Source organism: Molothrus aeneus, chromosome 21 (assembly GCF_037042795.1).
Source record: "Molothrus aeneus isolate 106 chromosome 21, BPBGC_Maene_1.0, whole genome shotgun sequence".
NCBI lineage: Eukaryota > Metazoa > Chordata > Aves > Passeriformes > Icteridae > Molothrus > Molothrus aeneus.
In genome coordinates this window covers 6,374,283-6,394,678 of record NC_089666.1, presented here as the reverse complement: position 1 = coordinate 6,394,678, position 20,396 = coordinate 6,374,283, and the positions used below count along the sequence as shown (strand labels likewise).

The 20,396-nt window shown below is 44.3% G+C and overlaps 1 protein-coding gene across 3 annotated transcripts; it reads right to left on the bottom strand.

The window, feature by feature from the left end:
- Positions 1-1,532: 1,532 nt before the first annotated feature.
- Positions 1,533-20,114, bottom strand: LOC136565319 (Golgi integral membrane protein 4-like). 3 transcript variants are annotated; one of them, XM_066563839.1, is made up of 13 exons: positions 19,475-20,114; positions 15,830-15,904; positions 14,825-14,874; positions 14,050-14,103; positions 12,280-12,430; positions 10,629-10,711; positions 9,781-9,933; positions 8,564-8,724; positions 7,549-7,730; positions 6,692-6,753; positions 5,957-6,121; positions 3,953-4,024; positions 1,533-2,052 (listed from the first exon to the last, which is right to left on the bottom strand). In XM_066563839.1, exons 1-13 carry the CDS (start codon positions 19,659-19,661, stop codon positions 1,942-1,944), a joined length of 1,506 nt encoding a protein of 501 aa, XP_066419936.1. In that variant the 5' UTR covers positions 19,662-20,114; the 3' UTR covers positions 1,533-1,941. The 3 variants fall into 3 exon arrangements, with proteins under 3 accessions (XP_066419936.1, XP_066419939.1, XP_066419938.1); XM_066563841.1 differs by having other exon boundaries at positions 1,920-2,052; positions 3,940-4,024; XM_066563842.1 differs by lacking the exon at positions 9,781-9,933.
- Between the last annotated feature and the right edge of the window lie 282 nt (positions 20,115-20,396).

Below are 20,396 nucleotides of genomic sequence, written 5' to 3'. Positions count from 1 at the left end.
TTGTGGGTGTGGAGCTGGTTAGAAGTGGAATACTTAAAAGAGTTTGGGGTTTGGGGATCAACGGGTGGAAAACTTAAGAGTATGGGGGTTTAGGATATAGAAATAAATATGAAGCAAAATGGAGGATTTAGGGCAGAGACAGGTTGTTCTTCTTTACCTTTTTGTCCTTCTTCCTTCTTCTCCATGGGTTTGGGTGGTTTTGTGTAATTGGACAGAAAAGTCCACATTGAGGATTTCGAGGGATCAGTTATTGGGTTAAAAGGAAAAATAATTGAGGTGTCATTTCTTAATTGGATAGTTTATCCTTAAAAGACCTTGTAACAAGAGATAGTTGGCCATTTTGTGCATCTTAAACCCCACCAGGGTTTGGTAGTGAGCTCATTACTGGGCTCCATAAGCAGCTCTGGCACTTGGCTAAGAGATAATTTCCTAAAATTGTCCCTTTCCTTATTCTGCTCTACTCCATGCCAGAGTTGGACTTGTACAGCTGATTGTGCTGGTAAGAAACACAAGCAGAATGAAAACAAAGAACCAAAAAGTCCTGTGAAATGTAAATTTCAAGCTCTATTACAACCAGTGGAAGAAAACAAAAAATAATCAATGCTGTCAGAATGAAAAAGGCTGAGCTTGTTGGGAAATAAATATTGTTTTCCCCAGTGCCTAAAAGTGCTTGCAAAATATGCCACAAACAAGGGATTAAAAAGAGCTCAGCTAATTCAAATCCAGAACAATAATGCTCTGATTTTTTAGCAGGTGATGAGATTCAGGCACAATTCCCTGTGGTTGGTGGTTGAGGTCCCCGAGTCTGGTGATGAGGAAGGAGGACACAGGGCAGGGAGTGGGACAGCTCTGCCCTGTTCTTATCACTTCAAACAGGTTCTGGGCTCTGAGATATCGTGATGAAACCCATTCTCTTTTCATTTTAAATTCCAGCTGACTGTTCCTTCTTTGTCCCTGAGGTCAGCTAAGTCTTTTGGAGGCTGAGTAAAGTCCCACAGGATTCAACCTACTCCACCAACAATTCCCATCTTGCTGATCAAAACCTCTCTAGAAGAGACAAAATTTACCTTAGCACCTGTTAGGAGACTGGAAATAATCCAACCAGGCTGGAACTGCATTAGTTGGGCTGCAAATATTCCTTTTTTTTTTTTTTTTTTCTCCTGTTTCTTGGCGTGGCTGTCCCTGTCCCCATGGGAAAGAGCTCAGGGCAGCCCTCACCTGCAGCAGGGAGGAGGCACAGAATCCCAGGGGACACCCTGAGGCCAGCAGGAGTGTCCCACAGCTCAAAGGCAGGGCAGGGAGGGCTCTGCAGGGATCTCTCTCTCTCTCTGGAGGGTCTCTGCAGCAGCACGGGGTTCACATCCACACACACACGCTCTGCTCTATGGAATTCCTCCTCTAATTCCTCCTGTGACTGCTCCTCTGCTGGCTGTGGTCGGTGCTCGTGCACAGCTCCAGGGCAAAGAACAGGAAATTTCCTCTGGTGCCCTCCCCACCCTGCTCAGAGGATGTGTTAAAGAAACACAAAATCATTTATGAAGACAGATTCCTTTGTATTAGAGTGAGTTCCAGGGACCAGCTCAGGCACCCCTCTGCTGCCCGGGGGGGGGTAAAAAACACCCCCAAAACCAGCCCAAAAAACCCTCTCCAGCTTAGAAAGGGGACGTGAAGAACAAGAGGGCGAAGAACACAGTAAACCAAAAAGTGCTTCTAAGAAAAGCAGCAGGAGAAGATCATTCCCAGTCTGAGAGATCTCTGAGGCAGCAGTGGCCCCACACTGAGATGGGATTTTCATATTTTCATGTGCAAGCCCCCTGCCAGGGCCTGCGGAGAGTTCCCTCCTGCTGCCTTGGCTCTGTGGGCAGTGTTTCATTGAGGAGGCAGCTCCCAGGAGGAGTTCCCATCCCCTCATTCCTGGAGTTCGTGGTGTTGCAGCAGCTCTCAGAAGTAGTCATCCTTCTTGCCAGCAGCCCCCTGCCTTCCCACAGGCTCCTTCTGCTCTTGGACAAGCTCCAGGTCATCGTTGTCATCCACCTCCCCTCCATGGTCCTCCTGGGGACACGGGGAACAGCCAGGAAGGAAAAAAAAAATCAGCCAAAAGGAAATCCTGGAAAATGAGACCCTAAAGCACACCCCGCTGTCCCTGAGCAGAACTGTCCCACCAAACCAGCCCAGCTTTGGAAACCTGGGAAAACAGGGGAGGACCCACCTCTGGTGGCACCTTCAGGTGTCACTGGCAGGACACAGAGATGTTTGAGGCACATTTTAATGTCCTGGCAGGGCAATGCAGCTTTGGCACCTCAGCCTGTTACCTCTGCTGCGTGAGGGGCAGATGTAAAGAGCAGGAGCTGATATTTTACATCCTCCACATTTCAAACTGTGCCACCAACCCACCCAGGCCATGCAGCAGCCAGCACAGCCTCCAGGGATGATTTCAGCTCCAGCCATCCATTGGAGACACCTACAAGAGGCCTGGAATCACTCAGGGAAAGGAGCCCTGGCACCAACCCTGCTCTGCCCACCCTGTATTTCCTGTCATTCCCAAACCCTCAGCTCCTCAGCAATCCTGGGGAAACTGCAGGAAAACCCCTCAGGAGCCACTCACAAAGGGCAGGGAGAGAATGAATGAGACTGGGAGAGAATTCATTTCTGTCTCTGAAGGTACCAGGGTGATCCTTTCTAGCTCATGCTTGAAAAACACTGATCTGGTATTGCTGCAAGGCACAGCCTTGATTCCTGCTGTGATTGATTCCTCCTGTGATTCCCCCTATGATTCCTCCTGTAATTTCCCCTGTGATTGGTTCCTGCAGTGATTCCTTCTATAATTCCTGCTGTGATTCCTCCTATAGTTCATCCTGTAATTCCTCCTGCATTGATTCCTCCTGTGATTCCTCCTATAATTCTTCCTGTGATATAATTCCTCCTATAATTCTTCCTGTGATTCCTCCTATAATTCCTCCTGTAATTTCTCCTATAATTCTTCCTGTGATTGATTCCTGCTGTGATTCCTCCTGTGATTCTCCCTATAACTCCTCCTGTGATTCCCCCTATGGTTCCTGCTATAATTCCTCCTGTAATTTCCCCTATGATTAATTCCTACTGTGATTCCTCCTAAAATTTCTCCTATAATTCCTCCTGTAACTCCTCCTGTGATTCCCCCTGTACTTCCTCCTATAGTTCCTGCTGTAATTCCTCCTGTGATTCCCCCTGTAATTCCTGCTATAGTTCCTGCTGTAATTCCTCCTGTGATTCCCCCTGTAATTCCTCCTATAATTCCTCCTGTGATTCCTCCTGTAACTCTTCATGTGATTCCCCCTGTAACTCCTCCTATAGTTCCTGCTGTAATTCCTCCTGTGATTCCCCCTGTAACTCCTCCTATAATTCCTCCTGTGATTCCTCCTGTAACTCTTCATGTGATTCCCCCTGTAATTCCTCCTATAGTTCCTGCTGTAATTCCTCCTGTGGTTCCCCCTGTAATTCCTCCTATAGTTCCTGCTGTAATTCCTCCTGTGATTCCCCCTGTGATTCCTCCTATAGTTCCTGCTGTGATTCCTCCTGTGATTCCCCCTGTAATTCCTCCTATAGTTCCTGCTGTAATTCCTCCTGTGATTCCCCCTGTGATTCCTCCTATAGTTCCTGCTGTAATTCCTCCTGTGATTCCCCCCAGCTGCTGTTTGGGAACACCCCACAGCTCAGCTGCTGCAGGTGGGTGCAGACAGAAAGGAGGAGGGCACAAAAAGCACAAAGGGGGCTCTGAACACCTGGAAAAGGCAGCAGTGGGCTCCAGCTTTGTTCTGGACACCTCACTGAGCAGGCAGAGGCACACCTGGAGCCCCTGCTCACCCCTGGCTCCCCAAAAGCTGAGTCCCCCCAAATTCCTGGCTGCCAACCCCCCCCCCCCCCCAGGTGACCCCACAGCAGAGAGGAAAGAGGAAGAACCTTGGTGCCGTACAATTTCCTGCTCCTGATCTTCTTGGTAATCCTCCAGTGGGTCTTCCCTGGGCTTGGCAGCTCTGCCAGCATCCTGAAAAACACAGGCAGGCAGGGTTGGGAGTGCCCAGCTGCTGGAATTCAGGACATCCCCCTGGCTGTCCTGTCCCTGCCAGGGGGCTCAGAGACCCTGGAACAGAGCCCATGATTCTGTGGCTTCGATTATGACCCATGGAAAAAATGACCAACCTTATATGAGGATCTGCAAGCCATGAAAGGCTAAGTAGAATAATAGTTAGTTTGTCATGGGGTGAAAAATAGATTTTTTTGTGGTTTTTAGAATGGGGGTTCAGGGGGCAAGGTGGAGGAATCTGGGCATATCCTGTCCTTCTTCTTCTTCTTCTTCTTGGCCTCCATCTTCTGCTGGGTTGGCACTTTTGGATTGGTTTAGAGTAGAAGCTCAGTGTCTAACATAGGTGATGGGTATTGGAAAATAATTGTAAATATTGAACAGGTAGTTTGTAGTATAAAAGATAACACCAGAGTGCCTCTGTCTGTCCTGCTGAGCAGACCTTGGCAGGTCAGGAGAAAGAATTTTATAGATAAGAAACAATAAACAACCTTGAGACTGAGAACTGAAGAGCTCTGACTCCTTCTTCAAGTGCCAGGCTGGGAAAAGAGACTTTGTGACACATTTTGGGGTGGGTAAAAGAGACTTTGTGACACATTTTGGGGTGGGTAAAAGAGACTTTGTGACACATTTTGGGGTCAGTGTGAGCAGCCAAAGCCCCAAGAGCCAGCCCTGCCAGGACCCAGCTCCTGCCTCACAGCCCCAGGGCTGATCAGGGATCAGGGGCGGCAGAGGGACAATCAGGCAACACAAACTCCATTTATTTTTTCCATCCAGTCTCTTTTCCCACCTGCTGGCAGGAGGGCCCCAGGGCTGTTGCCTCTGGAAAACTTTGGGTTATTTAGGGTAGAGCTTTAGGGAGCACCGCACAGCCAGATCTGAGAGCCAGGTATTTATATCACTAATTCTTTCCACATTTTCACTAATCTCAAGGAGGTGCCAGCATCTCTCTCTTATTTGATTTCATTGCCCTGGATTTCTTTTTTTTTTTCTTTTTTAATCCCCCCATTAATCATGGTTTTAGAGCCTGACAGATAAAACACTCATTTTTTTTTAAAAACAAGCAACGTTCAGCTGCTTGTCAAAACAAATGAACATTTCCCTGATGCAGAGTCTGGCTTCAGGCAGCAAGAAACACTTGGGGAAATAAATGGATTCCATCTGCAAGGAAGCAAACAAGGAGGCAGAGCTCTGAAATGCTGCCAGCAGCCTTGGACAGGGCTGCACTGACCAGAACCCAGCACAAACTCAGGTTATTGTCTCTGGTTCTGCTCCCAAGTGCATCAAAGTCCCTCATGCCACATCTCCCCATCCCTAAAGGTGTTGCAAGTGCCAGGGGGGGACTTCATAAACAGAGAGGACAAGGCCAAGAGCAAGTTCTGGTGCATGGCTAAAAAATAATTCCCTAAACTCTGGCACTTGTGCTTATTCTGCTCCTCTTTGTGCCAGAGCTGGACCTGCACAGCTGATTGTGCTGACAAAAAAACCACCAGCAGAATGAAAACAAAGAACCAAAAATGAAATGTAAATTTCAAGCTCCATTACAACCAGTGGAAGAAAAAATACGTTGGTTTTGACCAACCTGCCAAAGAGATTTCTGCCGCCTGCCACATCTCCAAGGGGGTTATGGATCCAGCAAGGGATCTGGATTATGGATCCACACGGGAATTTGGATTATGGATCCACATGGGAATTTGGATTATGGATCCACATGGGAATTTGCATTATGGATCCACCAGGAATCTGGATTATGGATCCACATGGGAATTTGGGTTATGGATCCACCAGGAATTTGGATTATGGATCCACCAGGAATTTGATGTTTCCCTTCCTTCAGCTCTCTGCCCACCCATCCATCCCCAGCTGGGATCCCTCCCTGGCCCTGCTGGTTGTCACCTTTGGTGGCTTCTCCTTCCACTCTTCTTTAACTCTGGGCTCCTTGAACTTCTCGGAGCCTCCCACCTTCTCCTCAAAGTCAGGCCTCTCCAGCTCAGCCTCCTCAAACTCATCCTCCCCCTGGTTGTTGGGGTCCTGGGCAGGATCTGCAGCATCGTCTGGCATCTGGACAGGAAAAGCCTCTTGTGGCTTTTATTTATTTATTTTATTTTATTTCTTCCCTCAGGAGGCAGCAACCTGCCTCCCCCAGCAAACCTGGAGCACTTGCACCTCTCCAAGCCTGTTAGAGTTTGTTAAAAATCCCCCAAACCATCTTTGTTATCCCTCCACACCCAGGGAGCTTGGAGTTTACAGAAACTTCTGGGTAATTATTGACTGACTGGGCTCTTATTCCGAGCCAGGGTCGCATCCAGGTGAAACAGGGCAGGATGAGAAGATGAAAGCTTCTCCCAGCCAGGCTGGGCAGGGCTTGGAGCACCCTGGGACAGTGGGAGGTGGGCTCAGATGAGATTTAAGGTCCTTTCTCAGCTTTGGAGCAGTGGAAGGTGGGCTCAGATGAGATTTAAGGTCCTTTTCCAGCCTTGGAAAAGTGGGAGGTGGCTGGTGATGGGGTGAGATGAGATTTAAGGTCCTTTCCCAGCCTTGGAGCACTGGGAGGTGGCTGGGGATGGGCTCAGATGAGATTTGAGGTCCCTCCCAAGCCTTTTGGGGGTTTCTGATGCTCTGGTTGCTCACCATGGGCTCCTGGACCACCGGCTCCTTCTGGGACTGCAGCTCCCTGTCGATGACTCCTGCATCTGCCAGGCACAGGGACAAGAATATACAATATAAAAATATAGAAATAGAAATATATAATAACTAATATATCAAAATATAGGTAATATAGATAAATATATATTATATAGTATATAGTATATATTGTATAATATATGTTATAATATATAAAATTATGTGGTTATAATGATATATTATTATATCTATGTAATAGATATAATTATAATATATAATATATAATTGTAATATAGATATATAATATAAATAGAAATATAGAAATATATAATAACTAATATATCAAAATAGAGGTAATATAGATAAATATATACTATATCGTATATAGTATATATTGTATAATATATCTTATAATATATAAAATTATGTGGTTACAATGATATATGATTATATCTATATAATAGATATAATTATTATATATAATTGTAATATATATTATAATAGAAGCACACGTGTGTACATGTAATGGTAACCCACTGGATAAACTATACCCAGTGCAGTAGAATTAGGTAGAGGTGATAGGTTAGAAAAGCAAAATAAACTGTTCCATTGTACTATAATGTTATATATTGTAACAAAGAGACTTGTGACTACTTTTGAGCTATGGCCGTCTGCTTTTAAAGCTTTCAAATCTCATTTTAAATTTAATTTTTTAAAAAAATATTCAATCTCCCAGCATTTGAGGCCGATGCTTCTCTGTAATAAATTGTTTTTAGCCCGGCAGTAGTGGCACCCCTTCAATTCAAGATCACAGCCGGTGTCTCCAAGATAGCAAAGGAATAATAAAGGAATAATTTCCATACCCATTTGCAGCTCCTCCTGGTCGGCCCCGTCCCCGTGCGCTGCCCCCGTCCCTGTCGCTGTCCCGGGGGTTCGGGGGCTGCCCCTGTGCCCGGCCCCGGCGCTGTCCTGGGCACTCCTGGGCTGGCCCCGGGCTGGCCCCGGATCCCTCTGGGCATTCCCGGGGCTCACAGGGCCCTGCCAGCTGCAAAACACCGGGAGTGGGTGGGGTTGGCACGGAGGAACGATCAGCATCCACTCCATGTGCCGAGAAGGCTCATTTGTTATTTTATTATACTATTTTATATTAATGTAGTATCATAAAATAATGATATATAATATAATATAATGTAATATAATATAATGTAATATAACATAATATAATATAATGATATATAATGATATATAATATAATGTAATGTAATATAATATAATATAACGTAATATAACATAATGTAATACAATGATATATAATATAATATAATATAATATAATATAATATAATATAATATAATATAATATAATATAATATAATATAATATAATATAATATAATATAATATAATATACAATGTAATATAATATAACATAATATAATGTAATACAATGATATATAATATAATATAATATAATATAATACAATATAATACAATATAATAATGATATATAATATAATGATATATGATGATATATAATGATCTATAATATAATATATATAATATACCATGACATTTTGAAATTAGCATTTCTTATCTCAAAATTTACATATAAATCCATACTACATAAACCTTCTATACAAATTTTAAAATTCCCTACCAATCCATTCCCCACATCTGTACAGCATCCACTGGATGCCCAGAATCCCAGGAATTCCACCACAACCAGTAAAAAAAATCCCATTTTTCAAGCAAACCCACAATAAAAACAAGAAGAAGGACGCTCCTTTTGGGCATCTTTACCCCAAACACAAAGTAGAAGAATTCTGTGTCACCAAAACCAGTAAAAAAAACCCCATTTGGAAGAATTTTGTGTCACCAACCTGTGCAGTGGCACCGTGTCCCTGCTCCCTGCTGGGGGCTGCCTGCCTGGCACTGGGGCATTTTCTGCTGCAGGTTTTTGTCCTGGCTCAGGCAGGGCCAGCCCAGGAGCCGGGCTCTGCTCATGGCTCCTCACCTGGATGTGCATCACCATCTTCACATCCTGCAAGGAGACAGCCCTGGATTTATAGAAATGTATCTATTTAAAAATATATAGATATAGATATAGGTGATATAGATATAGATATAGATATAGGTGATATAGATATAGATATAGATATAGATTATATAGATATAGTAGATATAGATATAGATTATATAGATATAGATTATATAGATATAGTAGATATAGATATAGATGATATAGATATAGATTATAGATATAGATATAGATGATATAGATAGATATAGATATAGATATAGATATAGATTATAGATATAGCTATAGATATAGATATAGATTATAGATATAGATGATATAGATATATATAGATATAGATATAGATATAGATATATAGATATAGATATAGATTATAGATATAGATCAGCCCCAAATCTGGGCCAGAAATTCCTTTTTTATAGAAAAAACATCCTCAAGTGCTCCAGAAGAAATCTGCAGCCCTGCCCACCCTGCAGTAGAAGACCTCTCCTCTCATGCAGCCAAAAAGGAATAATTCAGATCCAGATTTGGCTGGGAATAATTCAATAATTCCGAAAAAGGAAAAATTCAGATCCAGCTTTGGCTGGGAATAATTCAATAATTCTGAAAAAGGAAAAATTCAGATCCAGCTTTGGCTGGGAATAATTCAATAGTTCCAAAAAAGGAATAATTCAGATCCAGCTTTGGCTGGGAATAATTCAATAGTTCCAAAAAAGGAATAATTCCAAAAAGGAATAACTCAGATCCAGTTTTGGCTGGGAATAATTCAATAATTCCAAAAAAGGAATAATTCCAAAAAGGAATAATTCAGCTCCAGTTTTGGCTGGGAATAATTCAATAATTCCAAAAAAGGAATAATTCCAAAAAGGAATAATTCAGCTCCAGTTTTGGCTGGGAATAATTCAACAGTTCCAGAAAAGGAACAACTCCAAAAAGAAAGGAAGGAAGGACAAGAGCAAACTCTGAGCTTTGTTCGTTTAAGGCTCCAGCAGCCTTGCAGAATGTTCATCCCGGGGCTTTCCAGGGAATGCCACAGGGAAATTCCAGGGAATTCCACACCTTGTGCCTCCCTGGCTGCAGCTGGCTGCTGGCTGGCACCAGGGGCTGCTGCCCCTTCCCTGCTCCTCCTCCTCCTCCTCCTCCTCCTCCTCCTCTCAAGCCTGGCATCTTCTGCAAAGCTTCCTTGAGCTGCCTGAACTCCTCCATCTGGGCCTGAGGGGAGAGAAGGACACAGAGAAACCTCACAAGGGGTTAAACACCTCCCTGCTGGGAGCTGGATTGATTATTTGGAGAATATTTATCATTTAGAGAACATTTATTGCTTAGAGAATATTTATTCTTTAGAGAATGTTTGCCCAGGTGGTTACCTGGGCACTGAGGGGAGGAGGAGAAGGACACAGAGAAACCTCACAAGGGGTTAAACACCTTCCTGCTGGGAGCTGGATTTATTATTTGGAGAATATTTATCATTTGGACAATATTTATCATTTAGAGAACACTTATTGGTTAGAGAATATTTATTCTTTAGAGAATGTTTGCCCAGGTGGTTACCTGGCCATTGAGGGGAGGAGGACACAGAGAAACCTCACAAGGGGTTAAACACCTCCCTGCTGGGAGCTGGATTTATTATTTGGAGAATATTTATCATTTAGAGAACATTTATCATTTAGAGAACATTTATTGGTTAGAGAATATTTATTCTTTAGAGAATGTTTGCCCAGGTGCTTACCTGGGCACTGAGGGGAGGAGGAGAAGGACACAGAGAAACCTCACAAGGGGTTAAACACCTCCCTGCTGGGAACAGGGACCTCTAAATATTCTCTGTTATTTAGAGTATGGATCATTCAGAGAACATTTATTATTTATACAATATTGATTCTTTAGGGAATGTTTGCCCAGGTGCTTACCTGGGCACTGAGGAGCTGGGAGTGAACCTCCAGGTGGGCTTTCCTGAGGAGTTTGCTCTCTTCTCTGAGTTTAAACACCGTGTCTGCAGCAGGGAGAAGAAGAAATTCGTTTAAAAAGAGATGATTTTTTCTTTTTTTTTTTTTCCAAGTGTGGCATCTCCCTTTCTCACCACAAATCCCTCCTGACCTCACAGACCTCTCCAAGCCCAGGGATCACAAACCTGCTCCAGCAATTCCTTCTCTCCAGGCTCTTTCCCCGCTCCTGCTCTCGCTGTGTTTGCCACAGGACTCAGATAATTCGATTTTCATTTCCCTTTCCCTTTTGCAGCTGAAGAAAAGGGGGAGCAGGGACCCAGTGCCCCTTCCTGGGGGAACTGGGAGCTTCAGGAAAAACCCTGTAAAGGTTTCCCAGCTCCCTGAGCCCTCAGGTTTCCTCACCCACACAGAGAAACTCATTTTTGATGCCCTCCCTTTGTGGGGAATGGATTTGTAGGGAATTCCCCAAGGCTGGCAGGAGGCTCACACCGTGAGCATCTGTGGGCAAATTTTGAAATAAAAAATGCTGATTTAGAAATGCCATGGGATGGGACAGACGTTGCTGAGAGAGGAACGGAACCAGAAACAAGTTTCAAAGGATGGCCTTGCAAATAAAACAAAATATTTGGAGAAACATAACTATGAAAGATGTTTGTAGTAGGACCCACAAGGGGTGATTTTAGATTATTGGCATTAAAACATTTACAATATTGTGTAGCAAAACCTGATAGGCCAAAAAATGTTTATAATGTATTATAATTGTAATTGTATAATTGTGTTTATAATACATTATAAACATTATAAACATTTATAATGCATAATAATTATTATAAATAATATAACACTTAATAATATTATAATAATTAATACAATTATTATAAATAATATTATACATGTGTATAATGTATTACAATTAAATAATATTATAAATGTTTATAATGCATTATAATTGTAATTGCATAATTATAATTGTATAATTGTGTTTATAATACATTATAAAGATTATAAGCATTATAAAAGTTTATAATGCATTATAATAATTATAAATAATATAATTAATAATAATATAATAATAAATATATTGTTAGATTATTATAAATGTTAAATGTTAAATATAAATTTAAATGTTTGTAATCTATTATAATCAAATAATATTATAAATGTTTATGATGTATTGTAATAGTATAATTATAATTGTATAATTGTGTTTATAATACGTTATAGATATTATAAATGTTTATAATGTATTATAATTATTACAAATAATAATATAATAATATAATTATTAAAAATAATATAAATGTTTTAAACATATTTTTATTATTATTATAAATAATACAATAATTCATAATAATATTATAATAATTAATAGGATTATTATGAATAATATTACAAATGTTTATAATGTATTACAATTAAGAAATAGTTAACTCCTGATTGTGATGGTGTCAATGATAACACCTGCATTGCCTCGCCCTTCACATGAGACTGAAAATAAACCAAAACTGTTTAAACCTCCTCTCAGCTCCCCCATCCCTGGGTCAGGAAAAGGCTCAATCCAGCAAATCCCGCTCCAGCCCTCCTCAGCCTGGCGCTTTCTGGTTCTGCCCCTCACCCTGCAGGTTGGAGACCTCGCTGTCCCTCTCCTGCTGCAGCTGGGCCAGTTTCTGGCTGTGGCTCTCCAGGCTCTTCCTGTGCTCCAGCCTGAGGCTGTTGTGCTGCAGCTGCAGGTCCAGCAGCTGCTTCTTGACATCATCGTGCTGGTTCTGGGGGGAAAAGGGTCAGGGTGATGCTGAGCGGGAAGGGAGTTACAGAATAAAGCAGGGATTGGTGGAAAGGATCTCCTCAGTGGAGCCGCCGTGGGCAGCGCAAGAGCCCAGCCAGGGCTCCACCCAGGATGAACCAAAATTAACCCAAAATGAACCCAGGATGAACCAAAATGGTCACAAAATGAACCCAAGATTAACCAAAATGGAACCAAAATGAAACCAAGATGAACCAAAATGGTCACAAAATGAAACCAAGATGAACCAAAATGGTCACAAAATGGTCCCAAGATGACCCAAAATGGTCCCAAAATGAACCCAGGATGAACCAAAATGGCCTCAAAAGGAACCCAAGATGAACCAAAATGGTCCCAAAATGAACCAAAATGGTCATAAAATGGTCCTAAAATTAACCCAAGATGAACCCAAGATGAACCAAAATGGTCACAAAATGTACCCAAGATGAACCAAAATGGTCCCCAAAAGAACCCAGGATGAAGCAAAATGGTCACAAAATGAACCCAAGATGAACCAAAATGGTCACAAAATGTACCCAAGATGAACCAAAATGGTAAAAAAATGAACCCAAAATGGTCCCAAAATGAACCAAAATGGCCCCAAAAGGAGCCCAGGACGAACATGCCATTTCCCGGGGGGGACAATGACATTCCTGGCAGCAATGCTGCTCCTGAGCCAGCCAGGTCCACTGGGAACATTTCTGCCTGGGCTCCAGTGACAGAAGTGTTACCCACAGCCTCACCATGGGCTAAAAGCTGCTTTTTCTGAGAAAAAAAAAAATCCCTTTTTTTTTGGAAATCTCCCACAATCCAAGGGCTGGTTTTGTCTTTCAGCAGCTGTAAATGTAGTTAAAAATAAAAAAAAAAGGAGATGGTTGGGGTTGTTTTGTACATTTTTTTTTTCCCACTCCTCCAATAAAAGGAAGCGAGAGAAAAGGAGCCAGGAATACAAAAAAAAAAAGCTCTGAGTGTCCCCTTGAGAGAAGCAGAGCAGAGCGTTCTGCCCAGGCTGCAGTTGCTATGAGGAGGAATTTTGCATTCCCAGAACCCACAGGGCTGGAAAATGCCCAAGAGGCAGAACTGTGCTTCCTTTTTCCCTGCTGGAATCCAAACCCAGCCCGGCTCGGCTCAGGAAATCCAGCCCAGGGGTGCTGAGGGCTGCTGGAACCCAGCCCTGCTTCCCCATCCCAGGCTTCAATCAGCATTTCACTGCCAAGACTCAAAATGGTTTTAAAAAGCCACCCCAGCAGCCTCCAGTTGCGTTGCTCCAAAAAAAAACCCCAAAACTGAACACCAAGATGTGCTTCAGGTAGGGCAGGTGATAAGCTAAAAAATGCTATAAAAATGGTACAAAGTTGTACAAAATGCTATAAAATGCTTTAAGCTGAGCCTCTTCCATGGACTGGAATATTTGGTAGGAGCCCAAAGGTGAACTGCAATGAATAAATCCCATTTTCACACTGAGAGACCTGGGAAAAAACAGCCAAACCCTGAGTGATAAAAGTGCTCAAGGGCTGACGTTGCAGTAAGAAAAATGGTAAAGAAAAACAGAAAAATTATAAAGAAAAACCGCCTGAAACTCATCAGCCAAACCTTCCTTACCTTCAGGATCTTGTGCTGGGAGCTGAGGGCCCCATATCTGTTCATGGAGTCTTGCTGGGGAGAAAAACAAAGATCCAACAGTGCCATTGGAGCCCAGAGAAATCCAGGGGAGGGAGAAAAACCCCACAGAGAAACCCCGCAGAGAAACCCCACAGAGAAACCCCGCAGAGAAACCCCACAGAGAAACCCCACAGAGAAACCCCACAAAGAAACCCCACAGAGAAACCCCACAAAGAAACCCCACAGAGAAACCCCACAAAGAAACCCCACAGAAAAACCCCACAGAGAAACCCCACAGAAAAACCCCACAGAGAAACCCCACAGAAAAACCCTGCAGAAAAACCCCACAGAGAAACCCCACAGAGAAACCCCTGCCCAAATCCACCCCACAGCGAGGGCCCTGCAAGGCAGGAATTTTTATTTTCTTTTTTGCCAGGCTTGGGATGAAATGTGTGAGATGGAATTTCTTGTTTGGACTCAGATGGCACCAGAAAAAAAAAAATTCCCATTGTGGGGGCAAATATTTCTCATTGTGGGGGCAAATTTCTCATTGTGGGGGCAAATATTCCTCATTGTGGGACAAATATTTCCCATTGTGGGGACAAATTTCTCATTGTGGGGGCAAATATTTCTCATTGTGGGGGCAAATTTCTCATTGTGGGGGTAAATATTTCCCATTGTGGGACAAATATTTCCCATTGTGGGGACAAATATTTCTCATTGTGGGACAAATATTTCCCATTGTGGGACAAAGCCTGGCACAAACCACACTCACCTTCTCCTTGTTGAGAGCTTCCTGAGCTTCCAGCTTGTACACTAAAAAATCTGGAAAGGGAGAAAAGGAGGCAGTTGAATGGGTCAAAGAGCTGTAATGTTTGAATACAGCATTGTTCAGCATATATATATATTTATAATTATAGTAATGTTATAATGTTTGAATAAAGCATTGTTCAGCATATATACAAGTATTTATAATTATAGTAAAGTTGTACTGTTTGAATAAAGCATTGCTTAGCATATATAAAAATATTTATATTTACAATAAAGTTATAATGCTTTAATAAAGCATTGTTCAGCATATATATAAATATTTATAATTATAATAAAGTTGTAATGTTTGAATAAAGCATTGTTCAGCATATATATATATTTCTATTTATAATAAAGTTGTAATGTTTGAGTAAAGCATTGTTCAGCATATATATATATTTATAATTATAGTAAAGTTGTAATGCTTTAATAAAGCATTGTTCAGCATATATATATTTCTATTTATAATAAAGTTGTAATAAAGCATTGAATAAAGCATTGAATAAAGCATCGTTCAGCATATATATATATTTATAATTATAGTAAAGTTGTACTGTTTGAATAAAGCATTGCTTAGCATATATAAAAATATTTATATTTACAATGAAGTTGTAATGCTTTAATAAAGCATTGTTCAGCATATATATTTATAGTTATAGTTATAGTTAGTTATAGTTATAGTTATAGTTATACTTACCATTATGGTTATATTTATAATAAGGTTGTAATGTTTTAATAAAACATGGTTCCATTTATATTTATATTTATATTTATATTTATATTTATATTTATATTTATATTTATATTTATATTTATATTTATATTTATATTTATATTTACAGTCATATTTATATTTATATTTAACTTGTGATGTTTGAATAAAGCATTGTTCAGCATTTCTATATTTCTATACATTTCTTCAGCCACCTTGGGGCGCCTTTGGGGACAGCTGGGGACAGCTGGGACTGACCTTCCTTGGTCTTCTTGTGCTCTCCCCTCTCCTTCTGCAGGGAGCGCTCCAGCCGGGACCGGTGCTCGTACACCACTGGGGAGAGAGGCACGGCAGGACCAGCTCCATTTATCCCCACTGATATTTTCCCCACCATTGAAAAAAAAATCTGATTTTTTCCCCCACCATTTAAAAAAAAAATCAGATATTTTTCTCACCATTTAAAAAAAAAATATCATTTTCCCTACCTATTAAAAAATTCAGATATTTTCCCCACCATTAAAAAAAATCTGATTTTTCCCCCCACCATTAAAAAAAAATCAGATTTTTTTTCACTATTTAAAAAAAAATTAGATATTTTTCCCCACCATTAAAAAAAAAATCAGATTTTTTTTCCACCATTAAAAAAAAATTAGATATTTTCCACACCATTAAAATTCAGATATTTTCCCCACCATTAAAAAATGAGATATTTTTCCCGCCATTAAAAAAAATTCTGATTCTTCCCACCTTTAAAAGAATTCAGATATTTTTTCCACCATTAAAAAAAATTAGATATTTTCCGCACCATTAAAAAAATTCAGATATTTTTCCACCATTAAAAAAATTCAGATATTTTTCCCACTATTAAAAAAATTTAGATTTTTTTCCCACCTTAAAAAAATCTGATTTTTCCCCACCATAAAAAAAAAAAAAATAAAAATTCAGGCATCCCTGCAGTGCCAGCATCACTCCCAAGAGCATCTCTCCCCTCTGGCCCTTGCCAGGCTTCCCCCAGCAGCCAAATCCCAAAAACGCAGCTTTGCCTTTGTTACAATCATTGGACAAGTGAGCGTCTGCTCAAAATAAAGAAGGGAAACCATGGCAACAGCTGTGTTTGGGCATGGCAGCTCTGACAGGCTGAGCTCCCACTTTGGGTGCAGAAAAGGTGATTTTGGCTCAGTTGTGGGGCTGCTGTTCCCAAAACTGGGGTTCCCCGAGGCTGCCACTGTGCAGGAGGAGCAGGAGATGCTGGCACGGCAGGGAGGAAAAATTGGGGTTCATTCCTGCCCTGCTGAGCTCTGCACACCCCAGGCTGGGGCTGCAGGTGGGAGCCTCTCACAGACATGGAAAACTTAATGAAAAATTCTGTCACTGATTTTATGGAAAATCCTTTCCTCAGGATATTTTTCTCCTGAGAAGCTGAGAAGCCTCAGAGGAAGAGAAAACCAATGGTTATCTGCTGCTGTGGGATGCAACAGGTGCAGCTTTGATTGGTCTCGTGTGGTTATTTTTAATTAATGGCCAATCACAGTCCAGTTGGCTTGGACTCTCTGAGAGTCACGAGATTTTATTATCTTCCTTTTCCTTTTCCCCTTTTCCTTTCCATTTCCTCCTTTCCTTTCCTTTCCTTTCCTTTCCTTTCCTTTCCTTTCCTTTCCTTTCCTTTCCTTTCCTTTCCTTTCCTTTCCTTTCCTTTCCTTTCCTTTCCTTTCCTTTCCTTTCCTTTCCTTTCCTTTCCTTTCCTTTCCTTTCCTTTCCTCTATTCTCTTAGTATAGTTTTAATACACAATTTTCTTTTAATATAATATATATCATAAACTAATAAATCACCCTTCTGAAACACGGAGTCAACATTCTCCTCTCTTCCCATGTCGGGAAATCCCTCCAGACCCCAAATCCCCAAATCCATGTGAGGCGTTCCCAGCAAACCTCACACGGGGAGCTCAGCAAATCCCTGCAGAACCCCCAAATCCTGTGACAGCTGCCGGGAGCGGGGCCTTGGCAGCCCCGGGCAGGCTGGAGAGAAGAGAAAGGACAGGACAAAGGAGATGAGAGTCCCACCGCGTGTGCTCGGCCCGCCCCGAGGGCTGCGATCCCATTTTCCCACAGTCGGAGTTTATGCAAGGAGGACAAATGAGGGGAGGGAGGGGAGCAGGAATCCACACGCTGGGTTCGCCTTCCGGCCGCTCTGGCCAGGGGAGCCAAGTGCTGGGGGCAGAAAGGACAACTCTTCCTCCTCCTCTTCCTCCTCTTCTCCTCTTTTTAAGCTAAAATCAGCAGCAGCCATCAGCCCCAAAATGCTGGCACGACTTTTTTAGTCCCAGACTTTTTTAGTCCCAGACTTTTTTAGTCCCAGACTTTTTTTAGTCCCAGACTGTTTTAGTCCGGACCAACGTCTTGAGAAGGAGGTGGGTTTGTCAGTGGGATCAGAGAAGCCAATTCTTCCTCCTCCTCTTCCTCCTCTTTCCCCTCTTTTTAGGCAGCTAAAAACCAGCAGCATCCATCAGCCCCAAAATGCTGCCACGACTCTTTAAATCCCAGATCAGCCTCTCGAGAACAAGGTGGGGTTTGTCAGCGGGATCAGAAAATCCAATTCTTCCTCCTCCTCTTCCTCCTCTTCCCCCTCTTTTTAGGGAGATAAAAACCTGCAGCATCCATCAGCCCCTAAATGGTGCCACGACTCTTTTAGTCCCGGATCAGCCTCTCGAGAATGAGGTGGGTTTGTCAGCAGGATCAGAGAAACCAATTCTTCCTCCTGCTCCTCCTCTTCCCCTTCTTTTTCTTTTTAGGGAGCTAAAAATCTGCAGCATCCATCAGCCCCAAAATTCTGCCACGAATTTTTTAGTCCCGGACTTTTTTAGTCCAGAACTTTTTTAGTCCAGACCAACCTCTCTAGAACGAGGAGGGTTTCTCGCCTTGCAGCAGTGGCTGGGACAAAACTTCATGGGAAGATCAGATCCCTTCCCTCTCTGCTCGCTCCCACACGGGGCAGAGAGAGCGGAGGCGCCTCCCTGAGCCCGCCCCGCGTTTTTACTGCCTCACATTTGGCCTGACAGGGGTTGGGATTTGCGGCCAAAGGGAGAAGAAATGGAACAGAGGTGACACAGCTGGGCTCGCCCACCCAGCTCCGACCCCCCTTTGCCAATTCGCACTCAAACGCGAGCTTGGATTCCTGACATCCAAATGGGGGAAGGAAACAGCTCAGCATCTTCAAAGCCAAGGGATGGACGGGAATTGTGGATGGCAGGGAGAGTATTGGGGCAGGGTGTGCACACAGGGACAGCTCCGGAGGGGTCACTCACCCTTGGGGTCACTCACAGGGACAGCTCCAGAGGGGTCACTCACCCTGGGGTCACTCACAGGGACAGCTCCGGAGGGGTCACTCACCCTTGGGGTCACTCACAGGGACAGCTCCGGACGGGTCACTCACCCTGGGGTCACTCACCCTGGGGTCACTCACAGGGACAGCTCCGGAGGGGTCACTCACCCTGGGGTCACTCACAGGGACAGCTCCGGAGGGGTCACTCACCCTGGGGTCACTCACCCTGGGGTCACTCACAGGGACAGCTCCGGACGGGTCACTCACCCTTGGGGTCACTCACAGGGACAGCTCCAGAGGGGTCACTCATCTTGGAGCTTGGGAGGGGTCACTCACCTTGGGGTCCACTCACCTGGGGCTCACCTTGGAGCTCCAGAAAGGGTCACACCTTGGAGCTTGGGAGGGGTCACTCACCCTGGGGCTCCGGAGGGGTCACTCACCCTGGGGTCACTCACAGGGACAGTTCCGGAGGGGTCACTCACCCTGGGGTCACTCACAGGGACAGCTCTGGAGGGGTCACTCACCCTGGGGTCACTCACCCTGGGGTCACTCACCCTGGGGCTCCGGAGGGGTCACTCACTCACCTTGCAGCTGTGCTGACAGCGCTTCCTGCTGCTGTTTGTATTTCTGCGCCAGCGCCTCGGCGCTCCGCACCTTGTGCTGCAGGTGGCTGTAGAGGAGCGCCCCGGAGGCCAGGCAGGCCAGGGCGAGCAGGCAGAGCCCGGTCTGCAGCAGCCCCTTCTGCCTCCTGGAGCACATCCCGGTGCCCATGGCGGAGCGCAGCGCGCTTCAGCCGGCGCCGCTAAACCATCCGGTTATTCTGGCCCAGCGGCTCCTTTCCTCTCGGATCCCTGCGGAAGATGCGGCCGCGGGCTCGGCTCCGCTCCCTGCCGGGCCTGGGGGGCTCCAGCCGGGCTCTATTCCCCGCTGTCCCTCGGGACATCCGTGTCCGAGCGGAGCCCGAGCATCCTCGGGGGGCGAGGGCAGCGGGCGGAGGGCACCGAGCAGCGGCGGCAGCAGCAGCAGGAGGAGGAGGAGGAGGAAGAGGAGGAGGAGGAGGAAAACTTTTGCTTCCCATGTGCTGCGGCGGAGAGGGAGGGGGGGGCGGGAAGGGGGCACCGCCGCCTTTGGCTCTTCCCACCTCCCCCGCTGGAGCAAGCACCGGAAAAAATAACCCGGCGAGAGGAGGAGAAGCCCTTGGGCCCCCTCCCCGGCGGCGGATCCTGGAGGAAGCGGAGGCAGCGGGGCCGGGAGAGCGGCCAGGAACGCAGGAACGCGGCGGCGGCGGCATCCGGGCTGCGGCGGCCGAGAGTCCGCCCTCGGCGGCGGGAGGGGCTGCGGGGACCGGGGGGACACGGGGGGACACGGGGGGACCGGGGGGACACGGGGGGACCGCGGGGACAGCAGAGGGACGAGACAGGGGGGCTGGGAGCCCGCATCACCCGGAGCCCCCCGGCCGCGAGTCCCCTCCCTGCTCCGGCGCCTGTTGCTAACGGGACCCGGGAA